Source organism: Poecilia reticulata, linkage group LG2 (assembly GCF_000633615.1).
Source record: "Poecilia reticulata strain Guanapo linkage group LG2, Guppy_female_1.0+MT, whole genome shotgun sequence".
NCBI lineage: Eukaryota > Metazoa > Chordata > Actinopteri > Cyprinodontiformes > Poeciliidae > Poecilia > Poecilia reticulata.
Genome location: NC_024332.1, coordinates 25221827 through 25237183, shown reverse-complemented (window position 1 = coordinate 25237183; position 15357 = coordinate 25221827). Strand labels below are relative to the sequence as shown.

General features: G+C 44.6%; 1 protein-coding gene across 1 annotated transcript in view; it reads left to right on the top strand.

Annotated features, from left to right (window-relative positions):
• LOC103457262 (aryl hydrocarbon receptor-like) overlaps nucleotides 1-11718 on the top strand; it is a 23617-nt gene extending 11899 nt beyond the window's left edge. Inside the window, exons 6-11 of the mRNA XM_008397274.2 lie at nucleotides 896-1026; nucleotides 1999-2192; nucleotides 2273-2382; nucleotides 3893-4034; nucleotides 4111-5317; nucleotides 8121-11718. Of these exons, the coding sequence (XP_008395496.1) occupies nucleotides 896-1026; nucleotides 1999-2192; nucleotides 2273-2382; nucleotides 3893-4034; nucleotides 4111-5317; nucleotides 8121-8267 (1931 nt within the window). The 3' untranslated portion in view covers nucleotides 8268-11718. The remainder of the gene's footprint in view (nucleotides 1-895; nucleotides 1027-1998; nucleotides 2193-2272; nucleotides 2383-3892; nucleotides 4035-4110; nucleotides 5318-8120) is intronic.
• Nucleotides 11719-15357: the final 3639 nt, after the last annotated feature.

Below are 15357 nucleotides of genomic sequence, written 5' to 3'. Positions count from 1 at the left end.
AAAGGCCCAGGGGGCCACAAAAAAATATTAAAACCAATCTTTTCATGGATAAGGTAGCCCAACCAGCTAAACAAGAGTTAAGAAAAACATTGGATGATAAAAGATTGTTTTTAGGGCATTTTATGGCTGATTTAATACACGGGTCCAAAATGACCCGCTAACACTACAGATGGCAGGAGAAAGCTAACACCAGAGGACGGTTAAGTTAAAACGTTTTCCTCACCTGTTATATCTGAAGCCCTTGTTATCCAATTCATAGGGTTGAATTAACCGCTAAATATTGCGTCCATTTTTCAGATTCTTTGCGTGACTATCGTATTTTCTGACCACCCATAATGTTGAATCAATGGACAGCAATGGCCATGTGTTGCGCATGATAAGTCACATAATGTCCAGTCCATCAATGCTGCTGCCTCGCGCTCTGTCTTTCTCTCGCACTTCCCACTACTCAGTAGTAGGTGTCAGGTTACGTTGTGTTGCATTCAATGTTGTCGGAAAAAAGAGATTTGTGCGCTTAATGTCCGATTCATAGTCGCCAGCTGGGGTGGCAACAGAGGTGGCAAGGCTCTCATTTGCCACCCCATGCCACCCCAATAGATCCACCCCTGCTCACTCACCATCATTCCCACAAATATTCTGCTTTCTGTGCAAATGGGCTGAACTAAAACCTAAAGAGGAGTCAGACGTGAGGTCAGGAAGCAGCAAGGAGAGGTGACCTTTGAGAAGTCACATCAGCAGCAGCAGCAGCATGCTCTCAGATGCTCTTACTGTACACTAGAGTTTAAAAGCTGTCATTCTGCATTAGCTTCACACAACAGCAGCAGATGTAGGTCAGCCTGTCCTCCCATAAACTGCCACTTCTTCAACACTTTTTAACCAAACTGTATCTGCTCAGGTGAAGAGCTGACGTCTTCCTGCCCGGTGAGCTACAACCCTGACCAGCTTCCACCGGAAAACTCCTCCTTCCTGGAGCGAGCATTCGTCTGCCGCTTCCGCTGCCTGCTGGATAACTCCTCTGGCTTCCTGGTAAGTCGGAAAGAAGATGTTAAACATCCAGAGCTGAATGGGTGGGAATAGAAATGGAAGCCATTGTTTGTTCCAATAATCCACCTTAAGGAAACCTTGGAGAGTTCTGGGGAAAAGGCTTTATCCTCTCACCTGCTCTGGGAGGAAGGAAAACAGAGAAACCTGCTCTGTTAGAGCCACAGCTGCTCCAGGGGATCAGAAGGTAGAAGCCAGTTGCTCTTGACCTTCTGGTACCGAGAGTGAAGACGTGGTGGTCCTGCCCCCAAAGAAGGACTTTAGCTTCTCTGTAATCCCTCCTGCTATTCGGAGCTGGATTCCTGAACCAACAGCTGCAGCTTCTTATACCCACCATGGTCAATTAGTTTGAGGTCATTCAACGGTTCCTACACACTCTGGAGGAGTGTAGAAACTCAGGAATCAAGTCTGCAGAAGGATGGAAACATAGATTTGAATTCATAGATTGATTTATTATAGTGACTGTGGATCAGTGGGCTTCTGAAGCTCTAGCAGTAATAAGATGTGGATGTGGATGGTGAAGTTGAGCTAATCTTACCAATGAATGTGGTTTATTCATGATTTAGCGAGCAGGACAACGGCTCCACCTGTTTGCTACCCTTTTCCAGTCTTCTAGTTGCTCTGCTGACTTCTGCTCGACTTAATTTACACAGATTGCTTCTTAAACGTGGTGTAATAATGAATATTTACAATTTGCTTTGAGATTTTAGACTTAACACTGTGTATAACTGGAGCGAAACCATTTCCGCTAGTATGTTTTCACTCTACATAAAGTGGTTTAAGTAAATATGACTGATTGTGCTCGACGGGCTGAGATAAAACAGCTCTTACTCATCTGATGTGAAGGAGTTCTGCTCTGCTCTCATTTGGATTTATGGATTATTGATGATGATGATGATGATGATGATGGTGATGGTGATGATGAGATAGTGATATGATGAAATGACTTCCTTGCAGCCGCTGAGCATCCAGGGCAGACTGAAGTTCCTCCACGGTCAGAGTCGGCAGAGTGGAAGCAGCCCTCCTCAGCTCGCCCTGTTTGCCGTGGCAACGCCGCTGCAGCCTCCCGCCATCCTGGAGATCCGGACCAAGAACATGATCTTCAGAACCAAACACAAACTCGACTTTACGCCGATGGCCTGCGACGCAAAGTACGTCCTGCTGTAACCTGAAGGTCTGCCCTCTGGTTGTTCTGAGTATAACGGTGTGTTCTGGTTTCTTGGTCGTTTAGAGGGAAAATCGTTCTAGGTTACACCGAGGCTGAGCTGAGAGTGCGAGGATCCGGCTACCAGTTCATCCACGCCGCTGACATGCTGTACTGCGCTGAAAACCACATTAGAAGTAAGTCCCAGCTGCTGCCGCTTGATGAAAGGTTGCTGGTGCAAATGACTGGAACTCACTTCACTGAAGTCCCGGATGACCTGGTTAGTCAATGCATGGCAGTGGCACTGTTATACATGCAATCAGGCCGAGAAAACCTGCACACATGTTCCAAAACATTCATCCCAGAGATCCCACTACTGGGAATGTTGCCAGTCATGTAGTTTCCTCTTCAGATGTGCCGCGGCTCAATGATTCTTGGGATGAAAGAAGTTTGTTTCTGCTGGTTTTTATACCAGACAAATATTTTTACTGCCTACAGACAACATCACAGCATGGTGGGAGTCATGCAGCAGAAGGAAATCTTTAGTATTTATCCCTGTAATCTCCCAGAACATGAGTCAAAACAAGGTCACAGATCTAATCACCGTTAACAAATAATCCCCATTTTTCAGCTTTACTTCAAACCAGGCTGATGCTCTCTCAGCATCCACATTTGAAGCCATGAGATTCTACTTGTCAGTGGATGTTAAATGTTGGATTATTAGAGGAAGTGAACTATAATGTTAGCGCCAAGCAGACCGGAGACCACTTCAAAAGCAGGAGGCGGACTAAACGCAGGGCATTCTGGGTAAATACAACCAAAATAAATGGGCTTGAAGTCTTTTGCCGAAGATAAACACTAAAATTTGACGCTACTCCATTTTAGTTCACATTTTGTGAAGTTGTGTTCAGTGTCTTCTTCAGAGGATTTTTTTGTCATTTCTTTTAGTGGTTCTTGGTGCAGCGCCCCCACAGGCGAGAGGGTGAACTGATCTGTTTGACACTGCAGAATGAAAGTGAACTGCAGCAGCTGAAAATGTAACAAATGCTGTAACTTTGACCCCCAGTTGAACAGAGTCTACTGAACTACCAGGTGTGAAAACACCCTCAGACTCTCTGATGGTTCAGAAGGAATTTTGTCGCTTCGGTTCATTCAGTTGATGACCCAGTTTAGACCAAAATACAAGAATACCTTCATGGCTGCTGTGGCTCAGTGTTTGACAATTATGACCATTATGACCAAATATTGGCTTCATCTACTCAGATGGGCCATTGAATATCTGAGGTGGTTAGAGTTTTATTTAAAGAACTGAGTGCCAGTAAGGCATCCACTGACTCACCAGTGAAGGTTGAGCTGGTTCTCCACCTTCTGGGGACCCCTTTGACCTCTTTGACCTCTCTGACCCCTTTGACCCAGCTGTCATTGTGGCTGTGGAAAAGTCTCTGCTCTGCTCATTACCCTGGCAGCTGCTGGTGGTTGAGACTGTAATGCATGCAGCGCTTAGTGTTTGAACTGATGAGGCTCCCTGCTGTGTCTTTACTTGTGGTTGAATAAACGCACACATCCGAACGCAGCTGCACCATCACAACTGGCTGAACAACCGAATCGCAGATTAAAGAATCACTGTTCATAACTTTTACTTAAAGTTAAAAGTTCGATAGCTCATATACATCATGAGCTTCTACACGTTCTCTGATGTGCTTTCAGTGATAAAGACGGGTGAGAGTGGGCTGACCGTCTTCAGGCTGCTCACCAAAGACAACCGATGGAAGTGGGTCCAGGCCAATGCCMGACTCGTCTACAAGAACGGGAAGCCGGACTACATCATCGCCACCCAGAGGCCTTTGGCGTTAGTGCTTCTTTGAGATTTTGTTGCTTCTATTGTGAGTTTTCCTTCACTGATATGTTTGTTTCTTCAACCACAGGGAGGAGGAAGGAGGAGAACACTTGAGGAAGCGATCTATGCACCTTCCCTTCACCTTTGCCACCGGAGAGGCTCTCCTGTACCAGACCAGCCACCCGCTGCACGGCTTCCCTGACTCCTCCCACGGCAAAGCCAGAGGCAGCAAGTCCAATAAGGGCAAAGTGGACAAGAGTTCCTCGGATGAACTGAAGCCCAACTCACTGCTGGGGGCGCTGATGAGTCAGGATGAGTCTGTGTATGTCTGCCAGCCGGATGCAGAGTCTCGGACATTGTACCATGGCAGCAGGCCTGCTGAGTCTGATAGTTTGTTGAGCACCACCAACTGGAATATTGTCTCCAGCCGGGAGATGGGGACATGCAACGGAGATAGTTTGGACCCCCTTCTGTCAACGTTGGACTCTCTGTCACTAGACGGAGGGGAAACTTGCTCAAACAGTGAGCTCTTCAGTGCTCTGGAGAGTCTGGGCCTAAATGCTGATGACCTGGAGCTGCTCCTGCTGGATGAGCGGATGATGCAGGTAGAGCTGGATCCCAACCACGTTCCTACTCTGACCGACCTTCTCACCAATAACGAGATCCTCACTTACGTCCATGACACTCTGCAGAGTGAGATGGAGAACGAAGTCCCGTCTTCAGACCCTGACTCCGCCCCCCAGCAGCCATGTTTGATACCTGAAGTCCCTTTGGACCCGCCCACYTTCAGGCAGCCCATCGTCCAGCTGTCGCAGCAGATGCAGCAGCACATCCAGGCTGCCTCACATCCTGCGGTGGTCGAGAATCCAGCTGGTTTATCTGACAGTCTCTGGGTGGACCACCATCTCCAGACCACACTTAGTGGTCCACAGCTGGACGCTGAGCATCTAAACCCACATCTGGAGTCACCATGGCAACTGCAGATAAACCCTGAGAACACAGCCTCATCGAGCTTCCTGAATGGATCTTACCAGAACCAGAACATGACTTTCCCCTTGAGCCTGGACGTTAGCCTCCCAGATTACACCTTAGATTCATGCACCACCCTGCTGAACGGCGAGGCAACGCTGGACGTTCATCAGCATCAGGGTGGGATGACCACAGCGGCCACACCTGCACATCTAGGTCAGCAGAAACAGAACCCAGCTTCCTGTTTGTCCCACGGAACGGCGCATGTGGAGCAGCAGCGGCGCAGCCTGAACTGCAGCGTGTTCGGCCCCGCAGCAGACAGGAAGGTGAGAGGATGCTAACATGATGTTTCACTTCCTGTTAGCCGTCAGAGTCCAACWCCATCCATCCATCCATCCATCCATCCATCCATCCATCCATCCATCCATCCATCCATCCATCCATCCATCCATCCATCCATCCATCCATCCATCCATCCATCCATCCATCCATCCATCCATCCATCCTGTTTTTAATAGCTTGACATTTTCTTTATACTGTGTAATAATCTGTGCTGTGTTCGTTGCCTCTTGGTCTGAACTCCCATGAAAAAGAGGTTTTTAATCTCAATGTATTTTTATTCTGGTAAACCAAAGGTTCAATTTGTCCATCCATTTATCTGTCCATCCTTCGTATTCCATGGTTCTTGCCCCATGAAGCTGTGGTTCTTCTTCTTTGCTCTGAAATGTAACTGAACATCAACACACCAAGAGCTGCTGGATCTGCATCCCTGCAGCTCTGCGCTGCTCCCTTTCCTTGTCAGGAAAATGGATTATTTGATTTCCGAGTTGGCTCTGGAGGCCCGGGGCCGATGCGGAGCTCAGAGTAAACCGCCATGATGCAAGTGGACATGTCGTGTAAATAAGATGAGAAGATAGGGCGGGCCAGCACTGAGTCAGTTTAAATTCAGGAGCCTCACATTTTAGAGGAAGCTCCAGTTTGCTTTGTACTGACTGTTCAGTGGAAGCACAGTATGTGCACTTGGTGAATAATCTTGACTTCTGCTGGATTTATCCAAATCTGACTGCGCTGATTGGATGCAGTGCTGCCCTGCAGGATTCTCGTCTCATTGGGCTGAAATGTGTGTGGGCAGCACCATGCATACACAGGACGGCTGGCAGGAAACACTGAAGGTTTCAGTCTTGATTAAATGTAATATAAAGTTCCTACACATTTATTTCTACCTTCCTTTGGTTCTGGTTCTGGTGGACACTAAGTGAACGAGTCTGTAAAGACCCGAGGCGTTTACATGGGTCAAACCAAACTAAGAACTCTGAAATGGCTTTAATCCTGCATATGATTTCTGGATTTGAATTAGTTGCTCTTTGCATGGTGAAGTTTGAACAAATAAGATTCCAATGACTCTGATTTAAACATAGATTATATTTTAGTTTAGTGAGGACTATAAAGATTCATACATTGTAAACACAAATCACAAATCAAATCAACTACAAAAAGGACAGCAGCTGGACTTCCAGAGTGTTCTTATATAAGTTTATAATATTAAGGATATAAAACAGTAAAAGCTCCAAACCCTGTGGTTTATCTTACAGCAGGCAGTCACACTTAGCTCAGCTGCAAATCCACAAACAGGAAGAGGAAAACATGAAGCTGGTGTGATATAAAGTCATTCATGATGTTCCAGTTTTGTGAGCCGTCCTGGATCAGCTGGGCCTCCCTGTTACCATTCACTGTGTCGTGTCTTTCCAAGCATGACAGCAGCGTTTGAACAGAAAAAACAAACTGCCAGATCGGGATAAAGATGGAATGAGTTATGAGTGAGGACAGGAGAGAAAAGTGAGTACAATAATGAATAGAATAAGGCCGGGAAGAGCCGCGGCCGGCCCCCAGAGACGGCCGAGCCCAGCAGGCATCCCTCCATCCCCGCCCTATTCAGCCTCCTCTGTTATTCTTCGGGGTCAGTGGCTGTCGCTGAAAGAAAAATACTGGCATGGGGGCCAGTCAGGCATGAGCGCTGCTGACCTACAATTTATCTGTCATCATTACCTAATGCTGCAAACACAGGACGGGGTGGGGGGAAGCAGCCGTGCAGAGAGACACGACTCGCAGCGCTGAGACTGTCTGTACAAACTGTCTGTACACAGAGATACGTTATCTCTTATTTAACTAGACCAGAGTGTCTCATATTGTCTAGTTGGGCTCTTGGTCTGTACCATCTCATTGCTACTGGCCTCCATGTTATGATCTCCTTATAGTTGAAGATGGCATCTGTTCATCCATCCATTATCTGATGAGCAGAGGAGAGTTGGGATAAATGAAGCAGTGAATCTAGAGTTTTGCCCTGTTCTTCATTAGAGTAGACTGGAGCAGGGCCCCCTCTGCTACAAACAAAACCTGTCTGTGTCTCCATCCCAAATCCTGAACTCTTCATCTTGAAGAAGAGAGAAGCTGGGGATCATGGCATCAAGCCAGCAGAAGGTGGGATCCAGGATTTATCACACTCAGGTTAGAGATGCCAACAAAACATCGTCTGCAAAAAGCAAATATGAGACCCTGAGGTTCCTAAACCAAACCATGGTACCCTTAGCATCGGTAGGCATCTGCTTCCACCTAGCGCTTTGAAACTTTGAAAACATTTAGCTTCCCCTAAATTACTTTTTATGGATAAATTCTAAATCGCTAATTTACTTGGCTGTTTTTAAAACTTTCAGTTGAATAAACTTCAACATTTTTGTTAAAGTTTTGATTGTGAACTGTTAAGAATTCTTCAAGTAGTTTAACTAAAATGTAGGAACGTTTAGTGATTTCTTTAGATTCTGTCTGTGAACACCTCCAGTTTGACCAGAACATTGGATGGTTCTGGTGTCGTCTAACCTGCAATGATTGAGCTATAATTGTCCAACAATGTCCAGAGGCTTGAGAATCTCTTAGCATCCTGCAGATCAGCTGTGATCTAATATATATTTTAGTTTCATGTAACCGATTGTGTGAATCATCATCTCAGACCATCCAGTTTTGTTTTTAACTCTTTGTTCAATCTCAGATGATAAACAGAAGGAAGCGGACCGTTTAAGAAAACGATAAGGAATTAAATTAAACCATCTGAAGCAATGTGTGGTTTGTTTCCAGGTGGAGAACGGCTGCCTACTCAACGTCGCCAACGTAGGCTACGTCCGGACATGTCTAATTCCTGGAAGAAACGGAGTGGAGGCTGTGACAGGCCCTGACGAAGTCTCCAACTTACAGGACCCCCAGAAGTCTGGATTCTTCCTCTGACTGGACAAAGCAGGGCAGAGGTGGGACAGATCTCAGCGTTTTAGGGAATGATCAGGAACTTTGGACCAGATCATTTTCACAACCATTGTTCTGATGTCTCATCTCAACATAAAACTGCTGGAGTAAGGAGAAAAGTCCAGGAAAAGACCTCTTTCACTGAAACTGTCCTGCTCATTGAAGCAAGGCTGGATTGTCCAACCTGGACTTCCTGAGTGAGGGGACATCCTGATTCAGATGTCCTCCACTCAGAGGAACTGCTGGGAAGGTCTGAGGTTTTCTCTCCTCATTACTGCTGCTTCTATTCCACCTTTTAAGATTAATATCCTCTTATGCAAACAGATGTTAGTTTAATAAGAGCGCGGTCTGAGATAATCTGCAAAGCTCAGAGTCAAAGAGCATTTAAATCGTCTAAACAAGAAGCTTTAGTCAAGAGTTTAATGTCGTCACGTGGTGAAAACACGGACAGGAGATAAACGGCAGGAGTCTAGTTTTCTATCAGAAGAAAACTAGACCCCTGTTGGAGATTTTAAAACAATCTGCAGTATCTTAAATAAAAGTATATCTAGTAATTTGAAGAACATTAGGTGTGGTGTTGGGTGGTTAAATTAAGAAGAGATTTAAGCAGAAGGCTAATGAGATCACTTAGATATTCTATAGAGACGCAGTCAGAGAGGACTGGATTGGTTGGAGAAAATCGAAAAGCATTTTTTTGTTTGGTTTCCAAACTGGAGGTGCGAGCAGAGCTCCAGTTAATGCCTTGTCCTGGAAACAAACACCTGCTGAGTGGAAGAAAACCCAACTGCACTCACAGCCTCGGCAGACATGAGGACCTAACTGTAAATACGTTTTTGCTTTGTTTGTTTTCATGAGTATTGAATTTTCAACAGATAGCACTTAAAACACTGACCGTGTCTACGGGTTCTGTTCAGTCAGGGTTAGAAAGTAATTACACCCGCATTTAACTTTAGGGTATGTTGATTTGATTCATTGAGGTTTGAGGGTTGAAGGTACTACCACAGTACTGGTTGAGGTGTAGACTTTAACTAGGCCATTTTAACACCTTGATTCTTTTTCAGCTGTTCTGTTGTAGATTAGCACCAGTCTTTGTGTTCACTGTTACGTTGATGACCCAGTTTGGTCGGCATTGGACAGATGTCCTCACATTTGAATTCGGAAAAGCATATCCTGAAAACTAAAACAGGGTGTACTTTTTTAAAAAATTGACTTTGTTTAAAACCAAGATGTTTCTGTGTTACATTCTGGTGCTACTTTATCAGCGGTTAAAGCTGGAGGCTCGAACCAAACCCTGAACCAAGACAACGCCATCAGAACTCCTCTTCTCGTACATAAAGAGTCTCTGTTGGTTATCGTTTCCAATCCAAGTGAATCTGAAGGTACCAAACAGCCACAAGGAGGCGGTTCACACCTGGGGTTAAACTAGGTCACCACTTGACTCCCAAGTTGCTTCTTGTCATCAGATCTTAATGTCCGGTCAAACACGCAGATCTACTCCAACATTTACTGGTCTGAAAGATGCACAAACCATCTGCACCTTTTATGCTGAAAGTTTCTGGGATGTGCCTTGGTTTTCTGGCACAGAATCTACTTTTAGGCATTTTCAACTTGGTTAAGATCAGAATTTTAGCTAGACATTTCCAGAAGGATAACATTGGCATTAAACCAGTCTGGACCAGTCTGAGTCGGTCTGGACATGTTTGGGATCATAAACCAGTAGGAACACCAAACCTTGTACTGTCCAGGTCTTGATTTGAAGAGTACTGAAAGAATTCAGTGGTTCATAAGTTTGAGTCTAAATGGCTCTCGTATGCAATCCAACTTCCTCTGAACAAACCTCTTATTGTGACCAAACAGTTGAATCTTTTTCCTTGTCTGAGCGTAGACCTTTGTCTCGATGGCTTCTTGCTTCTCCATGTGGGCAGCAGGAACGCTGTCTTGGTTGGCACCCTTTCAGTCCATATCTGTAGTGTGTTTCTGCAAAGATCTACCACTCTACAACACATTTGGTTCATATTCCTCTAAAACCCAAGAGCTGACGCCCTTTTTCCATTACACAACTCTGAAAAATTGTGTAGCAGCAAGATTACCAATACCCTATTTTCCTCTGCGCCCCTTGTTTGCCATTGTGCTTTTTGCTTTTGTCTTCAGTTGGACTGGACCTCAGGTGACATCATACCTAACAAGCCAGGTATTACCCAGTGCCCAACTGAAACCAGGTTTGGCATTCAGGAACCTCAAACATGCAACACTGGTTCCAAATCACTTTCGGGAGCCAGAAAGGACTCCGAATATCGCTGGTGGATAAAACCTTGGTGTTCCTGCGGTTTCTAGTTCTTGGCAGCCCTGGTTGTTCCTGGGCATCCTGACCAATTCCCTTTGCTGCCACCACCGTACGCTCCTTTCATTGGACAGGGACAGTTTGTTACTGGTTTCAGATCTTTGCACCGGAACAACTTGTAATTATTTGGGTTCAAACTACCATTCAGACCCTAAAACTGACAGCAGCACCAGGTGTGAAGAACCTAACGCTCCAGAAGAGCTGCTGCCATGTTTTCTTCCTCCCACTGTGACAGACCAGACACGCTGCCGTGACCTGGCCGTCTTCTTTCTGACTCAGAAGCTGTTTCTGTACCGAGACGGGTCGGCGTTTAGCATTTAGCTCCAAGTTAGAAACCAAAACTCAGTTAGAAACTGAACAGGGAGTAGATCCGGTGTTGAATGTTCTCAGAGTTTTTATCTAACAGGAAGTAGGTGCTTCAGGGCAACCAGCAGACGACAATCAATACGACAACAAAAGGCATTTACTGATCTGCCTCGTTTGGTTTTATTGTTTTTATACTTTAGTCATTTTTCTTATAAAGCGGATTATTTAAGAGCACTTATGAGATCAAATGCTGTATGAAGACAAATTATAAAGCAAAGCATTGTTTTCAAAGAAGCTAATACGGTATGGTTGTGTATGTGTGTGTTAAGTGTTTGGAGAGGTGTTTAAAATCACTGTGCTTACAAACTCTCCCCAGCACTGAAGGGACTAAAAAAGCATTTTATTCTGTAGAAATATTGTTATAGTGTTCTGGTTTTATGTTTTGGGGAGTTTGTCACTTTAGCTGAAACAAAAATGGTGCCATAAGAGTGAGCCGAAGCTTGCTTAGTTCAGTGTTTCACAATAAAAAGGGCACAAGAGCAGCATTTTCTGTGTTAAAATGTGTTTTCTGATGTTGTTCAAACCCACTTTATCCGGCTGTTAATGAAACCAAACTTTCCTCACACCGTTTTGTCCATGTTAGCCCATTTATTTTGCAACTTTTCTTCACTAAAGCTCGTAGCTGTTTGTCAGACTTTTGTGAAAAAGAAAAAAAATGCAGTTTTTCTCTGAGATGAGTGTCGAAATGTGCTCTGAGATGCTGGAAATAAAGAATTATGTGCAATCACACTCATTAGTGTCCTTTTTGCAAACAACTGCTGCTTTTTTAAGGATGTGCTGTTTCCTCACCTGTCCACCAGGTGTCAGTGTAGCTCCCAACCCCAGCTGAAACTCGCCCCTGGAAAAAAAAGTGTTTCAGTGCAACAAACAAAGCAAAGGAAACAAAGCATGGTGAGAAATTAAGAAAATAATAAATCTTTCTTCATATTTTCCTTCCAGTCAAAACTTTCCTGTAATCCGTTGAAGTATTTGTTTGGATTTTTGTTGCTTTTCACAAATTTTTAGTCCACTGCCTGACTGTTATCTCAGATAAGCCATGCAACAGTGAAATGAGAATCCTTAAGGCACAAAGAGGCTCCTAAATTTAAGGAGTGAGTCAGCGTTGTGTCTGCACAGAAACAATGACGAAGAAAAGACTTCAGACGGTTCCAGAAAAACAGTTTGTTTTGACCTGATTAACCCCAGAATAAATCACAAAATAGCTTTCCTTAAGATCACCCATCTGTCCGCCCATCTTACAATCAGGTTCTGTGCTTCAAACTCTGGCCTTTAAGCCAACAGTGCTGGCCATTGATGTAACGTAATGGCCAGCAACTTTTTGTTTTTGTTTACGTCTGGTATGTTTAAAAAAATCCCTCAGAGTCTGAAAACTGAAGTGAAGCGCAGCAGCAACAACAGCCTGAGGAGGCTTTTAGCTGCTGTTGCTTCAGCAAACACAATGTCTGCCCTTCTTTCCTTCGGCTTTTTGCACCGCGGATGTGTGAATGCACACACAGCCGAAAGCAAACAAACACACACCGATTCCCAAGGCAGTCCACCATAGAYCAACATGGCCGCCGGGAGAGACTCAGAGCCGTAAATATTTCTACCAAAATGGGTTCAGTTCCTTTGGAGTACAGAAACCATACAAACCAAGAGGTTAAAGGTTAACAACGCACTGCACAGCAACGGCTTTAGGAGAATAATTTTGACATTTTCACAGATTTAAACCTTTCAATGAACTTCCCTTAAATTCTTGTTTTAATTACAACAAAAGAAGACATAAAAATCAAAGTGTAAACTATTATTTGTGATAAAGATCTGAGTTAGTCAGAGATAAAGCTTGGTCTGGGAGTGGAAAGCAGTCTGCTGCGTCCCTGAATGTTTCATGAGAGTTTGTCTTCTCCTGCAGTTCTGTGCAGGTTAACTTTACCCGCTTGTGACGTGATCAATCATCCAAGGAAGATGTTGTGTGTCCCAGTTTAGTTCCAGCCTCCTCCCAGGGAGAGGAAGAGAGAGATCCCAGACAGGAACAGGCGATGAAACGCAGAGGTGTCGATGCTGGAGCAGAAACAGAGATGATCGCTTCAACTCGTCCTGCTGGTGCTGAAGCTGCTGAATCTGTAACCAAATAAACCTCATCGGAGTGTTTAACACCTCGGTCTGCTTTCAGAGTCGCTGCTGCTGCAAAGAAAAGATCTGAAATATTTAACAAGCTTCTTTAACCACTCGGGCCTTCTGCCTGATGGAAATATGGCCGCTGCTGCTCCTGTGGAGGCGCTGACCTGCTTTCGGGACGACGCTCAGTTAAAACCTGCTGTTCTTTTTCTTTCAGCATCAAATAATGTAATGGGGAAAGTTTCTCTCTTCCAGTGAGTTTCCTCCTGAAATGCTGGCCCTGCAGCTCTGATCGATGGGACACGGATTGATCTCCGTTTCTTTCTCTTGGTGTTGTGCGGCTCTGCAGCAGGACTCGCTCCTCTCCCTGTGTGCAGCCAGCCTGCTCCCGTCGGGCTGTCAGAGCGCGTTAGCTCCACCTCAACAACCACCAAGGTAAAACACCCGGCTGCACAGCATGAGGGGTCGATGAATAATGAACAGCGGCTTCATTTGGGCTCCTGTCGGCCTCCGCCACGGAGCAAACGTGGAGTTTAAGGAGAAACGACACAAGGAGTCGAGGTTAGCGGTAAAATGTCCACGTCTGTGCAGAAATACCCCGACACATAATGTGTTTGTTTAAAAGCCTGCAGCCTGAGGGGCTCTGACACAGAAACGTCCAGACGAGAGAAACAAAGCCTGGAACACGACTGAGGGTGAGGAAGAAACATCCAGGCTGCTTCGGAAGATCCCAGACCTGATTCTATATCTGTGAAAAATGATGATGAAGGAGTTTATTAACACTGTGTTAAACAGGCGATGTTTATGAACGCTCTTTACAGCACTGATAACTGTTAAACAAAACTCTGTTACCATTTGTAAACATCAGGAAAATAAAAGGTCAAAGGTCATTTAGCCAAAAACAGCTTATAGATTCTACTGAGAAGAGCAATTATAAAAACAAACTTTCTAAAACTTTGATTCCAGTTTCTCTTTCTTCTTTTCCCAAAACATGCAAGTTTTGTTTCTTCAAATGTATTTTTACAACTTTCATGTTACTTTTCTATATTTCCCAGAACTATAGTTATATTTCTGAAGCAACAACTTTTAGTTCTGGGACTTTCAGGTAACTTTGCTGGAAGTTACTATCTAGTTTTCTTGATCTTAAAGTTTATTTTTGCTGAACTTACTTGTTTTTTTTTACTTACAACACTTTCTTTGCAGATTAAATTTGACTTACAGGAATACTAAAATGAGATGACAATTAACTCCCAGACTGTTTCAAAATGGAATCATAAATAATTTAAAGGTTTCATTCCCAGAATTCACAGTTTTCTTTGTGAAATTACAGATTACCTCTCTTAGATTTAAAGGTTTCTTTCTTTCTTAAACTTTCTGGTTATTTTCTCCTACATTCTGGAGCTCACAGGTTACCTTTGAGGAACTTGTATGTTCCTGTTATATTTCACTATTTTCTTGAACTTATAAGTTAATTTTGTTGAATTCAACTACAATCATTCCTCCTGAATCTTATCGATTCAGATGGATCCCAGCAGTTATCTGTGCTGTCTGCCATTTTATGGATAAACTGAAAACTTTAAGCTTCAGAGACATGTCTAATATGTAATTTAGCATCTTTATTTTGCTAATATTCTGACTTTATTCTCATAAATCTCACATCGTTTGGTGGATCTGATCTGCTCCATTCGACTCCTTAACTCCATCTGAGATCCATCAGCTCTGCTTTCAGTGTTTCCACAAAAACTGCTGCAGCTGGACTCAACATGCAGCGTCTGAAAGGTCGCAGAGGACCTGTGTGTGTGCGTGTGTGTGAGTGAGTGTGTGCAGCTGCGACGCTCTGCCTTCGCCTCTGCTGACCTTTACTGAGTGTCGCTGCTGGACCTGCCGCCTCAGCATGGAGCTTGGGTCGCGTCACGGATCGCATGTTTGACTGACGGCCTGCTCTCTCACACACGCACACACACACGCACACACTCATGCCTCTGTGTTGATGATCTGTCAGCTGTGGATCAGACCCGGTTGCAGTTTGTGCAGCTGGGCCAACAGGTGCTGAAACAAGCGGCTGTAATGCGGCTCTGTGTTTGTTGTGCCGACTCAACATGACGAGGCTGAATTATTCACAGGTTCTCCTGGAAGCTGCAGAAGCTCCGCCCGACATAAAAGCTCTGGCGTCTCAGGGGCTGATCTCATGCTTGGCTGCAGAAAATACAGAGTGTGTGTTCAAGAGTGAGTACGCGTGTGTGCGTGTGTGTGTGTGTGTGTGTGTGTGTG